At 43.9% G+C, this 20,512-nt stretch overlaps 2 protein-coding genes across 6 annotated transcripts in view; one reads left to right on the top strand and one right to left on the bottom strand.

Annotated features, from left to right (window-relative positions):
• LOC113878344 (5E5 antigen-like) overlaps window positions 1-13,089 on the bottom strand; it is a 59,627-nt gene extending 46,538 nt beyond the window's left edge. The window contains exon 1 of the mRNA XM_027519360.1: window positions 12,963-13,089. Within this exon, the coding sequence (XP_027375161.1) occupies window positions 12,963-13,089 (127 nt within the window). The remainder of the gene's footprint in view (window positions 1-12,962) is intronic.
• Window positions 1-20,512, top strand: part of TNRC6C (trinucleotide repeat containing 6C) — a 75,992-nt gene that overhangs the window by 4,307 nt on the left and 51,173 nt on the right. For all 5 annotated transcript variants that reach the window (XM_027518423.1, XM_027518422.1, XM_027518420.1 and 2 more), the window contains exon 3: window positions 18,227-18,553. The gene's annotated coding sequence lies outside the window, so the exon portion shown is untranslated. The remainder of the gene's footprint in view (window positions 1-18,226; window positions 18,554-20,512) is intronic.

Genomic DNA, 20,512 nt, shown 5'->3' with positions numbered 1-20,512 from the left:
TGAAACTTAAGCTCTTTTAAGTTTTGATTTATTTTAAACATTTTCAGAGAACTTTTTATATGTTATACACGTACCTATATTATCAGTTCAGTTCAGTTGCTCAGTCATGTCCGACTCTTTGCGACTCCATGGACTGCAGCATGCCAGGCTTCCCTGTTCATCACCAATTCCCAAAGCTTGCTCAAACTCATATCCATTGAGTCAGTGATGCCATCCAACCATCTTATCCTCTGTCGTTCCCTTCTCCTCCTGCCTTCAATCTTTCCCAACATCAGGGTCTTTTCCAGTGAGTCAGCCCTTCACATCAGGTAGCCAAAGTGTTGGAGTTTCAGCTTCAGCATCAGCCCTTCCAATGAATATTCAGGACTGATTTCCTTTAGGATAGACTGGTTTGGTCTCCTTGTGGTCCAAGGGAATCTCAAGAGTCTTCTCCAAAACCACAGTTCAAAAGCATCAATTCTTCGGTGCTCAGTTTTCTTTATAGTCCAACTCTCAAGTCCATACATGACCACTGGAAAAACCATAGCATTTACTAGATGGACCATTGTTGGCAAAGTAATGTCTCTGCTTTTTAATATGCTGACTAGGTTGGTCATAGATTTTCTTCTAAGGAGCAAGCGTCTTTTAATTTCATGGCTGTAGTCACCATCTGCAGTGATTTTCAGATCAGATCAGATCAGATCAGTTGCTCAGTCGTGTCCGACTCTTTGCGACCCCATGAATCACAGCACACCAGGCCTCCCTGTCCATCACCAACTCCCGGAGTTCACTCAGACTCATGTCCATCAAGTCAATGATGCCATCCAGCCATCTCATCCTCTGTCGTCCCCTTCTCCTCTTGCCCCCAATCCCTCCCAGCATCAGAGTCTTCCAAGGAGTTAACTCTTCGCATGAGGTAGCCAAAGTACTGGAGTTTCAGCTTTAGCATCATTCCTTCCAAAGAAATCCCAGGGCTGATCTCCTTCAGAATGGACTGGTTGGATCTCCTTGCAGTCCAAGGGACTCTCAAGAGTCTTCTCCAACACCACACTTCAAAAGCATCAATTCTTCGGCGCTCAGCCTTCTTCACAGTCCAACTCTCACATCCATACATGACCACTGGAAAAACCATAGCCTTGACTAGACGAACCTTTGTTGGCAAAGTAATGTCTCTCCTTTTGAATATGCTATCTAGGTTGGTCATAACTTTCCTTCCAAGGAGTAAGTGTCTTTTAATTTCATGGCTGCAGTCACCATCTGCAGTGATTTTGGAGCCCAGAAAAATAAAGTCTGACACTGTTTCCACTGTTTCCCCATCTATTTCCCATGAAATGATGGGACCGAATGCCATGATCTTCGTTTTCTGAATGTTGAGCTTTAAGCCAACTTTTTCGCTCTCCACTTTCTCTTTCATCAAGAGGCTTTTGAGTTCCTCTTCACTTTCTGCCATAAGGGTGGTGTCATCTGCATATCTGAGGTTATTGATATTTCTCCCGGCAATCTTGATTACAGCTTGTGTTTCTTCCAGTCCAGCGTTTCTCATGATGTACTCTGCATATAGGTTAAATAAACAGGGTGACAATATACAGCCTTGACGAACTCCTTTTCCTATTTGGAACCAGTCTGTTGTTCCATGTCTAGTTCTAACTGTTGCTTCCTGACCTGCATACAAATTTCTCAAGAGGCAGATCAGGTGGTCTGCTATTCCCATCTCTTTCAGAATTTTCCACAGTTTATTGTGATCCACACAGTCAAAGGCTTTGGCATAGTCAATAAAGCAGAAATAGATGTTTTTCTGGAACTCTCTTGCTTTTTCTATGATCCAGCGGATGTTGGCAATTTGATCTCTGGTTCCTCTGCCTTTTCTAAAACCAGCTTGAACATCAGGAAGTTCACGGTTCACATATTGCTGAAGCCTGGCTTGGAGAATTTTGAGCATTACTTTACTAGCGTGTGAGATGAGTGCAATTGTGCGGTAGTTTGAGCATTCTTTGGCATTGCCTTTCTTTGGGATTAGAATGAAAACTGACCTTTTCCAGTCCTGTGGCCACTGCTGAGTTTTCCAAATTTGCTGGCATATTGAGTGCAGCACTTTCACAGCATCATCTTTCAGGATTTGGAATAGCTCAACTGGAATTCCATCACCTCCACTAGCTTTGTTCATAGTGATGCTTTCTAAGGCCCACTTGACTTCACATTCCAGGATGTCTGGCTCTAGGTGACTGATCACACCATCATGATTATCTGGGTTGTGAAGATCTTTTTTGTACAGTTCTGTGTTTTGGAGCCCCCCAAAATAAAATCTCTCACTGTTTCCATTGTTTCCTCATCTATTTGCCATGAAGCGATGGGCCGGATGACATGATCTTAGTTTTCTGAATGTTGAATGGTAATCCAACTTTTTTACTCTCATCTTTCACTTTCATCAAAAGGCTCTTTAGTAGTTCTTCGCTTTCTGCCATAAGGATGGTGTCATCTGCATATCTAAGGTTATTGATATTTCTCCCGGAAATCTTGCTTCCAGCTTGTGCTTCATCCAGCCTAGCATTCGCATGATGTACTCTGCATAGAAGTTAAATAAGCAGGGTGATAACATACAGCCTTATTGTACTCCTTTCCCAATTTGGAACCAGTCTGTTGTTCCATGTCCAGTTCTTCTGTTGCCTCTTGCCTGCATACAGGTTTCTCAGGAGGCAGGTCAGGTGGTCTGGTGTTCCCATCTCTTTCAGAATTTTCCACAGTTTGTTGTGTTCCACACAGTCAAAGGCTTTGGCATAATTAATAAAGCAGAAGTAGATGTTTTTCTGGAACTCTCTTGCTTTTCCTGTACTCCAGCGGATATTGGCAATTTGATCTCTGGTTCTTCTACCTTTTCTAAATCCAGCTTGAACATCTGGAAGTTCACAGTTCATGTGCTGTTGGAGCCTGGCTTGGAGAATTTTGAGCATTACTTTGCTAGCGTGTAAGATGAGTGCAGTTGTGTGGTAGTTTGAGCACACTTTGGCACTGCCTTTCTTTGGGATTAGAATGAAAACTGACCTTTTCTAGTCTTGTGGCCACTGCTGAGTTTTCCAAATTTGCTGGCATATTGAGTGCAGCACTTTCACAGCATCATCTTCCAGGATTTGGAATAGCTCAACTGGAATTCCATCACCTCCACTAGCTTTGTTCATAGTGACGCTTCCTAAGGCCCACTTGAGTTCAGACTCCAGGATGTCTGGCTCTAGGTGAGTGGTCACACCATTGTGGTTATCTGGGTCATGAAGATCTTTTTTATATAGTTCTTCTGTGTATTCTTGCCACCCCTTCTTCATATCTTCTGCTTCTGTTGGGTCCATACTGTTTCTGTCCTTTATTGTACCCATCTTTGCATGAAATGTTCCCTTGGTATCTCTAATTTTCTCGAGATTTCTAGTCTTTCCCATTCTATTGTTTTCCTCTATTTCTTTGCATTGATTGCTGGGGAAGGCTTTCTTACCTCTCCTTGCTATTCTTTGGAACTCTGCATTCAAATGGGTATAATCTTTCCTTTTTTCCCTTGCCTTTAGCTCCTCTTCTTTTCTCAGCGATTTGTAAGGCCTCCTCAGACAACCATTTTGCTTTTTTGCGTTTCTTTTTCTTGGGGATGGTCTTGATACCTGCCTCCTGTACAATGTCATGAACCTCCTTCCATAGTTCTTCAGGCACTCTGTCAGATCTAATCCCTTGAATCTATTTGTCACTTGCACTGTATAATCATGAGGGATTTGATTTGGGTCATACCTGAATGGTCTAGTGGTTTTCCCTACTTTCTTCAATTTAAGTCTGAATTTGGCATTATACCTTTCTGCTTTCTCCTAGAGAGTAGCCTAATCCATTCTTGATAGATCAGTCTTCATTATAGCTTTAATTATGCTTAAAAAGTTTTTTTTTTATATAAAGCTATAGCCATTGAACTTGAACTATGAATCTTCATTTAAAAGACAAATGAAGAACGGAATCTCACTGGAAGTTTTTTCATTTGCTAAATCAAATATATAGTGTGCTGCTTCTCCTCCCCTACTCCTGTCTGGAAACTCGGTGCCTAGAAATTCTGCTCTACAAAATTATAAATAAAATGTTGTCTCTGTTTTTCCAAATCCTGATTAGCAGTGTCTTCGTTAAGGTCATTTTGTTTTTACAATTCAGGCAAGTGAGTGGGTTCAGAGGAAAATGTGCCGTGAGCGCTGGCGCCGCACCCGCCAGTGTCTCTGCCTGGTCCAGCTCTGGAGCTCTTTACGCAGGCAGTGCATTCACCCCCACCTTTCCCGGTTCCTCCCCCTCTGCCCCCTGAGTGTCCTGTAGGAATCTGAGCCTGTTTCTGTGACTGGGATTCTTCTCCTCCAGTGCTTTCTAGTCTTTGGTGGTGGTAGTTTTAACCATCCTTTCCTTATGTTTCTTCTTGTGATGAAAAATGTAAGTAATATTAGTATATTCTCAGTGTTTCTAAAAAGAAGTTAAAGTTCGCGTGAAGTCCCTCCGTGTTGAGAGATCTAGCTGTTAACATTTTGTTGACCATCCTTGAAAGCATCTCTCTCTATATACATAAATTGCACTGCATTTTATATGGACTCTCTGCTGCCTCCCCTGGTTAAACCCTTCCCTGTCTCCTGCCCCTCAGGGAGCTGCACTAAACAACTTGAAAACCTCTGTGTAAGTCTGTTCAGAAACAGAGCAGTCCTTTGTAAATTCTGCTAAACATTGCCTTTGCATTGTAACCAATGAAAGAGCCAGCTGAACACCGTGCCTCAGTGAGACTCTGGATGTTCTCGTTGTTGGGGAAAGGGAATCAGATATATTCCTGTTTTGTTTGTTTATCATCCTGTTTTGAAACACCATTAACTTGTGTCTTATATACTTGTTGTAGAGTAGCTAATGTCTAAGTTTTGGACAGTTTATAATGGGTTTTGCTTCAGTAATCATTAATCTCTTCTTTATTTGAGGCACTGCCCTTAATTTGGGCTGAGAAAATAATAGCTTTATGATGTGATGACCTTATGAGCCTAAATTTTCTTACTGTCTTCTGGGTTTTTTCATGGATTTAAAGGGTTTTTTTTTTAAAGGATTAACTATAATTATACTCATAAATTCGAAGTGAATTTAATTTAGTGGTTTTAGCCAGATTTTCTCAAGTTCATAAAATAGAAAGATAAGGTTTCATACAAAAAGTTCAAAGTTAATTATATCATGTATAAAAGCGAATATCTTGATGACCCAACATGGCTCAAACTCCGCATGTTTAATGATTCATGGTTTTGAGTCATATACTTTTAAAAATTCATACATTTTAATTAGTTTCCTAATCTTGCTCAAAAGGACTATACGTTTTACAATCAGGTATTTGGCTTCACTGTGCATTCAGTTTCTAATTGTTAATTTTAAGCAAACTTTTATATGCTTTTGTTAATGTAAATCAATTGAAAGCATACTCTTTCCGTGCCTTGTGTTGATTTTTATTTTGTTGTTGTTGTTGCCCACGAGGCTAGTGGGATCCTGGTTTCCGGACCAGGGACTGAATCTGCACTCCGAGCAGTTAAAGCACAGAGGCCTAACCACTGGACTGCCGGGGAATTCCCTAAACGTGTATTTATCAACCCTTTTCCCTCAACATGAATGAAAAGTGGTGAGAAGTGAGGCTTAAAGCGTGCCTTCTGATTTCATAGTCAGATATGGATAAAAATAAACAGAAATGAACCCACATTTCTGCACCTCGCCAGTTAGGTGGCACTGTTTTTTAGCTGAAGCAGTTTATTACCATTTGCTCAGTCTTTCAGGGGTCTTAACACAATAATCAGCAGTTAGTATTTATAAAGCAGCAGATCTGTATTTTCCTGAGTTAATAAAATTGGCCAAATTCCTTGAATTTAACATGTATTCACGTTCACATCCACATAACCAAAGCAGATACCATTTTGAGTATATGAATTACTCTTAAAAGCAGCATCTGAAAGTCTAGTCAGCATGATATTTTCTATAAAATATGGCATTTTACTTGCCTATCTACAAAATTAATAAAATCTTAGAGCTTGAAGGATCCTTAGAGATTATCCAACTCCTGTGTTAGATGGGAAATGAGATTCAAAGAGGTGAAATGATTTGTACAAGTTTTGACAGCTAGTTAGTAACAAAACTGGAACTAGAATCTTCACCTTCTGGTTGTCAATTATATAGTTTTCCCATATGAAGGGCCTGGAGATGTAGATACTGTGTATCTATCATCAGTACTATATCAGTTAAAAAAATAACTTAGGACATTTTCAAATAAGGCTGGAAAAATTCCTAAGAGATTTGTTATGTGAGGGATCTTTATAGGATGATATCTTACAGGATTTTTAACATTAGCTATGTCATTCTTCATCTGTGTTGTTCTATGTTTAAAGGAATTATTTAATTTTACTATTAAATCCCTAGGGAAAGGAAGATACAATAAATGCATGAACATTTTTTTCTGTGGGAACAAAGGAAAGTGTATTAAGCTGTGGTATTTGTCCCCTAAATATGTAGGCAATTTAAACAGATAAAAATTATTAGGAAAAAAAAACTAAGAGATTTTATACACACACGCACACACACATATACTTTCTTGATCAAATTTTAGAAGAAAGGAAGTAAACCTGATGATAATTTATGTTTTCTTTTACAAGTCCCTTTAACTGCATCTTCTGCATAGGCCTCAGGTGACCTGAAAGTCCACATCTCTGTTCAGCATAGTTTCCCTGACACATTAAACATAAAAGACAGTCTCCAGGCATAAAGGTATAATATATAGCTCTAAGGAAGCTTGCAATCTGCTTTCTGAGAAGTAATTTGTTTACCCAGATTGCTGCTTTTTTTTTTTTTTGCAAGAGTTTTATTGGGTTATAGTTGACACACAGTAAACTGTGTGTATTTAAGAGAATAGTTTAATAAACATTGGCTTGTGCACACCTGTGAAACCGTTCCCGAAATCAAGATAGCATCCATCATCCCTGAAAGCACCCCTGTGCCCTCTCCCAGCCCATCTCTCCTTCCTCTTTCCTCAGTCTCTGGGCAGACACTGGTCTGCTTTCTGTCACCACAGGAGGTTTCCTAGACTGCTACATGAACAGAGTCATGCCACATGCACCCTTGGCTGCTCTCACTCAGCCTGCTGTCATGACTGCCATCCCTGTTACTGCATCGGGAGGTCATTCCCTTTCGTTGCTGAGTAGTATTCCATTGTTTGAATTTTTCACGGTTTCTTTATCCATTCATCTGTTCATGGACATTTGAGTTGTTTTCAGTTTTTAGCCATGATAAAATAAAGTGCCTGTGCACATTCATGTGCAAGTCTCTATATGAATGAATGTTCTTTCGTTTTCCTTTGGTAAATGCCTGGGAGTAGAGTGGCTGGATCTTCTGGTAGATGGGTGTTTGACTTTTCAAGAAACTGCAGAAGTTTTCCACAGTGATTGTCTCATTTCACAGTTCTTTGAATCCTCATCAACACTTGGAAAGTCAGTCTTCACAATTTTAGCCTTTCTAATAGATGTGGTATTTCTTTGTGGGTTTGATTTGCATTTCCCTAATGGCTAATGATGTTGGACATTACCTTTATGTGCTTTTTTGCCATCTGTGTATCTTCTTTGGTGAATGTATATTCTAATATTTTGCCTCTACTTTCTGAGTTACTTGCTCTTTGGCTCTAGATTGGTTTATAATATTAAACTGGCCTCTAGAGTTGGGCAGAAAGTCCCATCAGTGAAGCTTAGTTTTCTGCATACCTCAGTCATTTCCCCTTTTTTTCTGTGTGTGCAGTTATTTCTATGATAGTTATATCAGTAAATATGCACTTCCAGTATGATCACATTTTACTCAGCTTTTGACATGCCTACTAAAGATTGCATTAATAAATGAGCTAAATATTAGTCACATTATATTACCTAGAGTTGTCAAGTTAGTTCACTAATTAATTTGATAGTTTATAAATACCTAGCAGACAGCAGAGATAAGGTCTCTGTTCTCAAATCAAGATACTAATAGTAGGCGTTAACTACATAAGCAATGGATTTATAAGCAAGTGAATGCAATAAAGTGTTCCGGGTGTTATGTTTTATTTACCCCCATCTTCTACCTGAAAAGATGTTAAGTTACATTCATTTGATCATCTTTTCATCCAGTGTTTATATTTCTACAAGAAAAGATAATCTTTAAGGTTATCTTACTAAAAACAGATGAGAAAACTGGGGGAAAGGGCAATACTGATTGAGAGTGAGATAAATACCTGCTGGAGCTGGACCGCCCCCTTGCCTGGCACCTGGCTTAGCTGTGGACACCAGAATGAGGTGAGATGCTTGTCTCAGTCATCCCACACCCATCTATCAGGCTTGAGCCTGTCTGACCGAAAAAGAGCATCACTGGAGAGTTTTAAGTGGGGGCGTGACAGCATGAGCTTATACTTTAGAAAGGTCACTGAAAGTGCCAGATTGAAGATGGGTTAAACAGTTGGAGAGAGGGCTAGAGGCAGTGGGTACAGCTAGACCACTGCCTAGTCCAGCCTCCAGATGCTAAGTGGCGAGAGTAGGGAGGAAGGAAGGGGTCATGAAGATAGAATGGGCAGAAGTCAGAGACCAACTGGGCTAGTAACCATTTGATCCAGCAGGTATCTGTTGAACACCTTGTATTTGCCTGGCACCATGCTGTTCACTGTGTCAAGAAAAAGATTTTAAAAATAGATCTGTTTCACACTCTCCTGGGACTTAGAGTCTTGTAGGGAGTGGATGTAAGCATCAGTCACGATGCTACCGGTGTTGTGACTGACCTCCCCGAAGGAGAGGAACGTTGATCATGAGAGCATAGAACTCAGAAACCTGTATGAGGCTGGGATTAGGAGGGGTGTCCTGAGTGCTGCTTCAGTGAGATCCGAAGGATGACTGGGAACCTAGGCCCGAGACAGGAAAGAAAGGGCAGAGGGCTCCCCCGTACAGAGGGATCAGCGTTCTCACAGAGGCTGGCTGGACCCCAAACAGACTGAAGGCCTCAGGGCCTAAGAGCCATCAGCAAGGGGAGGAGAGGTGGTGGATGGGGACCAAAGTGGTCGGTGAGGACCAGGACGTGAGAGCAGTCTGGAGGCTTCTCAAAATGAGTAGTCAGTGTGGTCGGGTTTTCCTTCCGCCCCCCTGCCTTCTCTGACTACGTGTTGGAGTCGTTAACTGGGGCTCCCTCTTCTGGCAGGTTGCAGGATTCTGCACTTGGAGGGAGAAAAGCAACTCGAGATTAGTGCTATTCCACGATTTATTTATCTTATTGAAGAAGAGTTGATCTAGTGTTTCAAGTGTACAGCAAAGTGGTTGAGTTATACATGTTTTTTTTCCTTTTTCAGATGATTGTCCTTTATAGGTTATTACAAGATACTGAATATAGTTCCCTGTGCTATCCAGCAGGGCCCTGTTATTTATCTGTTTTATGTGTAGTAGTTTGCATCTGCTAATCCCAAACTCCTAATTTATCTCCCCCTCTGCCCCTTTCCTCTTTGGTAGCCATAAGTTTGTTTGCTATGTCTGTGAGTCTGTTTCTGTTGTGTGAATAAATTCATTCCCACAATTTACTTATTAACACACATGCACGCAACCCTCTCGCACAAGGCAATATGCACGTCCTGGGAGAACACAGGTGAGACATAATCCCGTGGAAGCCTCTGTTTTATGCGATCTCAGATTCACTGTTTGCTCCTAGAGCTTGTTCTGCTTGGGATGATTCCACACGGAGAGAGAGGTCAGACTTGGACTTGCACACTCCCCAGACTTCTTTACCCTTCGCGTCTGTCCTGTGTGTCGCCTCTTTGAGAAGTGTTTCAAGCGATGGTCCGTATTGAGGTTATAGAAAAGCCAGGGCTTCCCTGGTAGTCCAGTGGTTGAGAATCCGCCTGCCAGTGCAGGGGAAACAGGTTCCACCCCTGATCTGAGAAGAGTCCACATGCCTCGGGGCAGCTCACCCTGCGCACCGCAGCTGCTGAGCCTGTGCCCTCCAGCCTGAGTGCCTAGAGCCTGTGCTCCGCAACAAGAAAAGCCACGGTAATGAGAAGCCCGCACACCGCACCTAGAGTGTATCCCACTGCTCGCCACAAATAGAGACCCTGCACAGCAACGAAGACCCAGCACAGCCAAAATTAATTAATTAAAAGCCAATATGTGGCAATTGCTGTATTGGCTGCTTGGCTTTAACAGGCTATTATCAAAGTTTTCTATTTTGATTTTCTGAATCAGCTGGCCAGTGTTTAAAAGAACCTAGAAATGTTTGCCTGTATGACTGATATTACATTTTCTCAGAGTGGAAGAATCCAAGGACCAAAACATGGTGACCTTTTAATGAAATGATTCTTATTGTTAATAGTCATTATTAAAGTAATTCTGCTGTACCATTTGTATTATCCAGTGTGATATATTATGAGTAGCATTTAATTCAATTTAATACCTTTTAGAGAGGTAATTGTAATACATTAGAATAGAAAATATCTCTGAACAGCATTTCTCATTAGCAGCAGACACTAAGTTAATGTAGTTAGTAGCTAATGAGTTTGTGCTCATTTTGAGTTGGGCTCTAAAAGTTGCCATAGTGACAGATCAGCCAGAAGCCATCAACAGAACAAACAGAAGGCCTCTGCTCTGTATCCCACTGGGACTGCGACAAACAACAGCAGATGGACCCTCGTTGCTCTCGCTGTCTTCAGCTCGCATCTCATTGTTCTCAGGGAACTTCTCCCTGCAGTGTTTGTTGCTGTGTCGATTGCAGAAGTGACTGTAGTAATGAAAATATTCCCTGGAATCTCTGACTGTTTCAGCACGGGAGAATAGTTCTCTTTCATAGTCCCGTTTGCAAATAGTTAACATACGTATTTCACTAAATTTAAAACCCTGAATGTTTGAGTATATATTCCGAAATGGCTGAAATTAATGCAAGGTTTTAAAATATTTTTCCGTTTCTTGTCATTGTGTGGTGTCTGTGCATAAGAGAAATTCTTTGCTTTATCGTACAAAAACTTACTGTCTTAAGTACTAAGATACCATCAATTATAGGTAGAACATAATGGAAATTCCCTGGCAGTCCAGTGATTAGGACTCCAAGCCTTCACTACCTCGGGTGCCGGTTCAGTCCCTCACTAGAGAACTAAGATCCCATAAGTCGAGCAGCGTGGTGGCGGGGTGGGGGGGGTGGTGGAGGTGGGATATATATATATATATATATATATATATATGGCATACCATGGATTTAATACTGTCTTATTGATGGAGTTGGCAGGTGAATGAGGAAACTATATTAAGTTTATACACCAGTAGTAAGATGCATCCAAATTTCAGAAGCAAGACGTGTTGAAACATGTAGGTTAAAAGGTCCCTCTAGTCAACATTTACCTATAAAAGCTTACTTTTAAAATATACCTCTCTAATCCATTGCATGACTGCTTGTCAGTGTACCTTGGACTAATGGAGGTAGCCTGTGAGACTTTAATCCAGGTATATGTAGGTAAGTCCCATTATAGGAAATGCTGTTAGAAGGGAACAGTTGTTGAATATCTAGCTCATAGCATATACTGTGATGCTGTCTAGGTGAGTGAAAGATTTAAATGTACTGCTTGCCGGGGGCGAGGGAGTGGATTGTGCTCTTCTCCAAAGCTGAATTGAAGGATATAGAAACCACTCTAGCTATATCAAGGAGAAATGAGTTTAGGTGCAGAGAATTGGGTGCTTATACAGTCGTTGGAGGGACTGCCCTAGGCTGGGAGGCAGGTATGACTCCCCAGAGGGCCCTCCAGAAGAGCTGCTCCCAGGGGAAAAGGCAGGCGGCCCTGCAGGCCTCACTGACTTCAAGAGCACTGTGCCACTGCTGCAGCCCAGCCATCAGGAAGCTGCCACTGAGACAGTGATTGGGAACCGGGACCCCGTGCAAAAGCCTCCACCATCTCCAGGGCGGTGCTCACACTTGGAGCTGGGACGATGGACAGAGGGCAGTCAGGTCGCTGCTGGATCCTTGCAGCTGTGGACTGGCCCCTGCTGGCCTGTGGTTGGTGTGCTGGTCGGTGGGGGGCTCTTGTAAGGCTTTTAAAATGCCAGGATGGCTGTTCATTAGCTCACAACTCCTGGCTCTCGGGCCTGTACAGTCCGTTCTTGATCAAGGTCACCTGCTTGTGGAGTTTAAACAACCAGTTGCAGTCACAGCATCCTGGACTCTCCATGAGTTTGTAATCAGAGGAGCCTGTCCTCGGAGAACTTCTGCCCGAAACCGGAGGCTCCAGGCTTGTCTGTGCCCTGAAGCGAGGACCACAGGGTCACCCTCCACCAGGCTGCCCCTGAGTGCTCTTCCGGCCAGTGGCCAAGCAATGGGATCCAGAATGTCTACAAAGACTCCACCTGCCTCTCCAGCCTGGCATCCAGGAGCCCTCCCCTGAGCGCTGAACTCCAGCCTCACCAGCCTTGTCTCAGGCCTTCAAGGCACGGAAGCATTTTCCCATTTCAAGATCTTCCCATGCCCGGTCCAGGCTGGTTGGGAATGAGCTTGCAGACAAGCTCCGCTGGCCCGGCTTAGCGGTCACTTCCTCAGCGGAGCTTTCTCTGAGTCCCTAACCCCAGTGAGGTTCTTTTGTCCCACATGTTTATCATGCGTGTGGCAGCTTGTAACTGTTTACTTGTGGAATCATTTTTAAGTTAGTATCTTACAGGAACTATATCTGTTTTCCTCAGTGCACTCAGTGCCTAGGAGTGCAAATAGGCACTCATTAAATATTTCAGTGCCTAGGAGTGCAAATAGGCACTCATTAAATATTTTCCTCAGTGCACTCAGTGCACTCAGCAAAATAGGCACTCATTAAATATTTTCCTCAGTGCACTCAGTGCCTAGGAGTGCAAATAGGCACTCATTAAATATTTCAGTGCCTAGGAGTGCAAAATAGGCACTCATTAAATATTTCCTAAATAAGTAAATTTAGAGAGGATAAATGAGGATAGTGACACCTGTGGGGGTGACGCTGGTGGCAGACAGCAGGAGGAAAGTCAGCTTTAGCCCCATGTACCCTGCCTGGCTTTCCTCGTTTTCCACAGCACTTAGCACCTTCTGGTGACCACTTGGCTTAATAGGCATCTTGTTCATCAGTCGTCTCCCCCTGCTAAGATGTGAGCAAAGGGCCTGGGGAGGTGGGAGTCCACATTTGTGTCCACTGGAAGGTCCCAGCACATGGAGCTGGGCTCTGGAAAGCCTTCGTGTGTGTAAATGGATGAGTAGCTTTGGTCTCAGTACCTAGAGTCCCAGTAGGAAACTGAGAGAAGGATTTGGAAAATGCAGGGAAAGCTTGAAACAGGGTAAGGGGGCTTTGGGCAGACTGGTAGATTACAAGAGGCACGTTAGCAGCAGCAGGAGCTTGGCTTTGAATTGCTTAAGTAGGAACAGAACCCGTCAGCTTTCTGAGCCTGCAACTTTAGGCAGTCTGGAAACCACACTGAAGTTTGGGATGATTCAGAGGTGTGGATAGCATAGTGAAAGGAAGCCCGGGGGGCCTGGGTGGGGGTGGGGGTCCAGATGGCAGTACTGGCGGCTCAGGCCGTGGAAAATGACTAGAGAAGCAGAAGACAGGACTGGGGAGTTCAGAGTGGAATAAAAGTTAAGCAGGCTGGGTCAGCAGGGCAGTGCCTTCTGTCTTGGTCTCCTAGAGATGGCAGAGTGTAGTGCCAAAGCTTAGTCCCCAGGGCCCTCAAGGGACAGTCTGAACTTCCTGCCCGTACAGTGGCGGTTGTCTTGGAAAAGCAGTCGTAGCAATTTGTAAACTGTTTGGACTCTGGTGTGACATTATCCTCTGAGATTTTTACCCAAAAGCAGAAAACTCTTTCTTGGAAAGAAAATTTGTTGAAAGGACTTGCTGTCTTATATAAGGATTTAACGCCCTGCTTTTTCACCAGCAGGTGTCACCCTCACGTAACATTGAGCTTGCTGGAAGTTCTTTGTTTGCTATACAGTTACTCACTGGCTGCCGCTCTAATTTTTTTTTCCTAAATAAGACAAATCATTTGTTGCCGATCCATATAAATCAAGCTACAATTCCCCTTGCCTTAATGCGTTCTACTGTGAAAATAGTGATGTGTAGGGTGGACTGGTCTGTGGACCCTTAGATCTGGGCCCGTTTGAGAAGAGGAACATCAGGATTGCTTCGACACCCTAGCCGTACGTCTTTGGGGAGTGATAGATGGAGAAATTTGGCTCTGAAGAGCATGCGTGGCTAGTCAAAACCTGACCGTTTGATTTATCTGTATTATAAGAACAGATCCAGAATTTAAGATTCTCAATCAGTTGAGATTGTTAGTTGCCCGATAGTAGTAGCAACATTTTAAGATTTAAAAACAAATAGGTGAGATTACTTAATATTTTTAATTCAACATATTTAAAAAATTTTTATCATTTCAATGCGAGATCAAGATAAAAATGAATGAGATTTTTGTGCACTGACTCTTTGAAATGCATGTGAGTCTACCACCAGCACATCTCGGTTCTCACATCACGTGCTCAGCGGCCACGTGGTTAGTGGCTGCCACATTAATATGGGCAGTGCAGACTTGGGCCTCACGGGCTCTGTATGGGCGAGGGGAGGACGGGGTGGGTCCTTAGGTTCCTGCTGCTTTTGAGTCCTTGCCAGTTGTTTCCTCCAGGTTTTGTGTTTGGGTAGGTTTTCTTTGTTTCCAGCCTTTGAACAGACGAGATGGATGGCAGGTGGAAGCACCTTGACTTTGGTAGTAGCTGGCCAGCCAGTGTCTGTTATGACAAAAGAGAAATGGGGTCTTGTAACAAGGGCAGGTAGAACTCTCTCTCTCTGTTTTTTTTTTTTTGTCTTTTTAACTAATAGACTCTATTTTCTTTTTTTTAAGAGCAGTTTTAGGTTTACGGAGAGACTGAGCAGAAAATAAAGAGTTCCCACATGTTCCATCTCTCCACCCCCAACCCACTCTCCATTTCCCCGTGCTTGATATCTTGCCTTGGTGTCAGGCCTTTGTTACAGCTGTTGAGCCAGTATTGATAGTTATTATTAACTAAAGTCCACAGTTTACCTGTGAGTTCACCCTCTGTGTGTACAGTTTGATGGGTTTTCAAATGCCTAATGTTGTGTGTCCACTGTTACAGAATCCCGCTATTACTCCCTGTCACCCACTGCCATCGCACCACGTGCCCACTCTTACAGGACCACCGTGCCATTCCCTACCCCCAGGTGACTCCCGTACCCGGCCTGCGCATCCCTCCCCCCGCCCCAGGCCCCTCTCAACCACTGAAGAAGCCCTTATGGTCTCTGTAGTTTTGCCTTTTCCCAGAACGTTCTATGGTAGGAATCAGAGCATGTGGCCTTTCCAGACTGGCTTCTTTTACCTGATAATATGCATTTAATGTTCCTCCATTTCTTTTTTCATGGATTGAGAGCTCATTTCTTTTTAACACGAACAGTCCATTGTATGGATACACCACAGTCTGTTTTATCTGCTCACCTATAGAAGAATATCTTGGTTGCTTCCAGTTTGGGGCCATTATGAATAAAACTGCTATAAACATTCCTGTAGAGGTTTTTGTGTGCAGACATAAACTTTTCATTCATTTGGGTAAATACTTAGGTACTGCTGCCATCTTAATTAGCTAAAAGCCAATGTCAGGAAAAAATATATTTGAAAATATATTTGAAGGTCCCCTTTACATTTAAAATCACCCTATAATAGATTTTATCACTTTCTTTAAAAAAGAAAAAATATATATATATATTTATATAATGGATGTTCATCTAAGCAATATACCATGCCAAATGCTGTGGCAAATACAGGGAACTATGAATGTTCTGGAAGCACCTAGATTGCCCTGGCTGAGTCAGGGAAGGTTCTCAAGGGAAGTAACATTTAATCTGATATTTAAAGAATGACTAGGAATTACCATGTTTTGTTGAATCTTGAGATATGATCAACTGCTTTATGCATTATTTTGTTGCTCAGACGGTAAAGAATCTGCCTGCAAAGCAAGAGATGCAGGTTCGATCCCTGAGTCAGGAAGAACCCCTAAAACACTGCCAAGGTGAGAAAGCTGATGAGTGTTTGGGACATGCTGACTTTGAAGTGCCCATTGATGTCCATATCGATATTGATATCCAATGGCCCTCAAGGGCTTAGACCATCACCACAGGATTGATGAATGAAGCGGGAGTAGATAGATGACCCAGGATGAGAGTTTGCAGCGGAACTTCAGAGAAGGAGGAAGCAGCCTGTCACTGGGAGCAAGAAAGAGTGGCTGCAGAGGTCAGAGGAACTCTGAGAATGGACTTCCAGCGTCGTGAAGGCCGAAGAAGAGAGGCTCAGGGGGTCAGAGTGGTCACCGCCGATACACAACCGAGGGGCAAGCAGAGAAAGCTCAGGGGCCGTAGGGTTTCAGCATCAAGGAGGGAGAGGAGCTGGATGAGAGGCCCAGGGCAGGTGAGGAAGCAGGACTTCAGGAAGTGTGCAGGAGGAGAGGGGACCCGTTGGAGGTGCTGGCGGGGGATGTGGGGTTGAGGCGAGCAGGAGCGCCGCTCTCGGGGAGAGCAGCGGTGTGGGCCTGTTCACGTGCCGACCAGGAGGAGCTGGTGGCAGGGCGGCCGCATCCCTGGGCAGGTTACTGGCTGGAAATGTTCTCTCCTCTACTCCACACGTGAACATGGGGGCCGGATTTCTCTTCTCCTGTGCACTCAGCGGTGTCCATCTACTAATCTCTGGAAGAAAAAAAAGTGTCTGTGTGTGTTAGTTGCTCAGTTGTGTCCCATTCTTTGCGACCCCATGGATTGTGGCCTGCCAGGCTCCTTTGTCCATGGAATTTTCCAGACAAGAATACCGGAGAGGGTTGCCATTCTCTACCCCAGGGGATCTTCCCGACCCAGGGATTTAACCTGGATTTCCTGCATTGCAGGCAGATTCTTTACTGTCTGCCTGGAAGAAAAAATATAAATATTTGTAAAACAAAGAATTAATGGAAGACCCAGTCTTCAGCTTTGGGCCTTTCTGTCCACTCTGGAGAGTGTCATGGTTTGAAGACACGCAGTCCTTGAGACAGGACCCAGAGCTGTGGAGGGAGTCATCTGTATGTCCTGACACCACAGACTGTGAGATGCCCCAGTATTTCATGTGCCGCCCAGAAAGGGACATGCTATTGATGGTAAGACATGTGCTGGTGAAGTGATTTTAACACGTGAAGAAATGTGAGTCTTGCAGTCGGGGAAGTAGAGTGCCAGCCTGGGGGGAGAGTAACAGAAGTGTGGGATGGACGGCAGCGTGGTGTGTACTGTAGGAGCTGACACCTGCAGCTTCGGCCCGCTGGCCTTTATTTCTCTGGAGAATAAGGTCAAGTTTATCTTCTGGGGTCGGGAGATAAAGGCATTATCGCCTGAGAGCGGAAGGTTGTTCAGTGAGTCATCGACAGCAGTAGTAGAGCCAGGCAGACCCAGGAAATCGTAGGCTGGTCAGGAAGCACTGAGGGTGCCCTGAGGTTAGGGCCCAGGAGTTCTCAGTGATTTCAGACTGCACAGCAGTCCAAGCCAGGGTGGAGAGAGTGGACAGTGGCTTCATCCAGAATTGAGGGTTTGCCGTGCAGGGCAACAGAAGAATCATGGGCAGAGGCCCTTGGATGCTGTGTACAGTGGGGTCACAGGATGGACGGTGGAACTCACTGGGGCGATGAGAAATACAGGCTGATTGCAAGGGGTAATAATTTTATAATGTTACATATATATATATAATTTTATTCAGAATTAAAACAGATTTACATAAAAATTCATGGACATCTGATGATCTCTTAATTTTGAGAAATACTGACCGAGAGCAGTGGTTCTCAAAAGTGTGGGCCCAGGGCCCAGGGCACCAGCCTCTCCTGAGAACTTAACAGAAATGCAGACTGGCAGCTTCCCCTCCCTTCCAACCAAGTGAATTCCCGGTTGGGGCCCAGGAGTTGGGCCTTTAACCTGGCTCCCGCTCATGCTGGAGACCTGCGGCTCTGACCAGCCTGATGGCCTGCCTTTCAGGTGAGGGAACTGGCCACGGGCTACAGCCCAGGATCCAGGTTCATTTATAGGAAAAGTGGGTCTGCAGCCTGGAACTCCTGACTTTGGTGCGGTTCACTGCCAAAGCTCTACGTTGTCATTCCTCGGTTTTGTGTTCTGTTTTCTTTGGTTTGGATTGGGTTGAAGGCGGTGATAATACTAAGGAGTCGGGGTCTTTTCTTTCTGTTCTTCTAGTGCCAGAACCTACCAAGACCTGTTCAAGCCAGCCCCAACCTGCCGGCACCAGTACCAGTACTTCCACCAGCACCCTCTCCAGCGGCAGCAATGGCAAACGTGCATCTGCCAGCGGCCAGCAGCCAGCTGCAGCCCGTTACCTGCCTCGCGAGGTGCCTCCACGCTTCCGCCAGCAAGAACAGAAGCAGCTGTTAAAGAGAGGTCAGCCACTGCCCGCGGGGGCCCTGACCAGCGTGAGCCCCACCCAGGGTGCTGGGCCTGCAGGGCTGAGCCCGCCCCCGCTGCCTGGAGCCGGAGCACAGCCGCACCCCAGCAAGCCCCAGCCAGGTAAACCACCCAGAACCAGAGCGCTCTTTCTACCTGAGAACTGGTTTGCTATTTTCACCTTTGCTGCTCAGTAATAAACATGGACATGTTTACTGTACACTTAGCAAAGCCAGCTTGATGATAGATACATTCGCTTCAATTCGATTTTAAGGTTTACTTCTATTTCCCCTACTTATTTATTTTGTTTCTCGTGTATTTGCAGATGGCATTAGCTATTTCCCTTGTGGCTCAGCTAGTAAAGAATCCGCCTGCAATTCGGGAGACCTGGGTTCAATCTCTGGGTTGGGAAGATCCCCTGGAGAAGGGAAAGGCTACCCTCTCCAGTATCCTGGCCTGGAGAATTCCATGTTCTGTATAGTCCATGGGGTCGCAAAGAGTCGGACATGACTGAGCGACTTGCACTTTCTTTCACTTTTGAGCGACTTTCACTTTCTTTCACTTTAGCTACCTCAGCTAACCCTGTTGCTCACCAGAAACTAAAGATCTTCGTTCAGGCTGTATACATCCATCACAGCAGGTGCTTTAGAGCCCTGCAGTGAAAACTGATAGTGAAACCCTTTTCTTCCAGGTAATCAGGACATCTCGTACTGCACACATGCTTTCTGTGCAGGGAGGTAATAGCATTTTATGGGGAGTAGCTGTTTCTACCTGATGTGTTTGAGCACCCCGAGGCAGTGCTGCCTGCTCCGCCCCCAAGGGGTCCGGGGCTCTGCGCTGCCCACTGCTCGTTGGTGTCCTGGCCTGCAGTTCAACGCCAGCACTCTCTGGGCTCACAGGAGAACTGGCCACTTGCTCATTTGCTTTCCCTGGAGAAGGGAAAGGCTACCCTCTCCAGTATCCTGGCCTGGAGAATTCCGTGTTCGGTATAGTCCATGGGGTCGCCTCAGAATGTCAGCATCTCTCCTCTCCTCTCCTGTCTCCTGTTCCCCTCCGCTTGATCTCATGGATTAGCACTGTAAAAAAATTTTATTTACTGGAGCTTAAGGGAAATTTTTGGAAGAGAGCAAAGTCCACGTGTTCAACTGCCATGATTCTCCGTTATTTTCTTAAATCTTTCTGTTTCAAGTAATTCAACAATTGGCACTGGTTCTAGCATGGTAGTGAAATTCAGGTCTGTAATTAGAGGCAAAGAGGCTTCTTGTATTAGATTAGAATTTAAAAGAAACATGTCACAATTTTTTTTTCCTTCATGTGCTGCCTTTTAATATGGGGAATAATTCCAACATGACTTTGAAGTATTTGCAGCACCATTTCTCAAAACCATGACTTTGTGGTTTTATTTGGAAAAAATATTTTTAGACAACTTCGCCATGTCTCTTCAAATAGTCTTGACTTTCATCTGCTAAATTCCTAATAGAGAGGATTTAGGTCGATGATTGTCAGCAAAAAGCTAGTAAGAGAAGCAATGATCAAATGTATTCATTGACTAGAATCCCATCTGCTTCACTACCACCAGTTTAATAGTCAAATATACGGTTACTCTCCATGCTGAAATATGGTCTTCTGACCCATCTTAACAGAGATTGTATAGTCAGACTTGTATAGCTTGGTGTTTTGATTTAAGAAGCTTATATTGAAAACCTGAGGTGTTTGCTTCATACTCAGCACAGGGCCTGCATGTAGTAAGTGCTCAGTAAATTCAGATGCTAGCTGTGAATGTGGAACTTGTGAGACTTTTGAAACATGCTGCAAATCTATTTCTACCTTTGAAACACTATTACAGAGCCGCAACTCAAAAACAACTCACAAAATCTTCATAAACTTTTCTTTCTTGTGGGGCAAGTTACTTAATGAATTCATTCATATCCAGTTGAAATTCTGTTAATGGGTTCCACATTTTCTTACCACATTGAAACTTTTCTAGATACTGCTTGAAGTAAAAGCTCTTATAACTTCTTTAAAGTAATACATAGATTTTCATGTATTTATTTGCATTTGTCTTAGGGTCTTCACTCCTGT

The sequence above is a fragment of the Bos indicus x Bos taurus genome, chromosome 19 (assembly GCF_003369695.1).
Source record: "Bos indicus x Bos taurus breed Angus x Brahman F1 hybrid chromosome 19, Bos_hybrid_MaternalHap_v2.0, whole genome shotgun sequence".
NCBI lineage: Eukaryota > Metazoa > Chordata > Mammalia > Artiodactyla > Bovidae > Bos > Bos indicus x Bos taurus.
The sequence above is the reverse complement of the archived record's forward strand: the minus strand, read 5'-3'. Positions and strand labels throughout refer to the sequence as shown.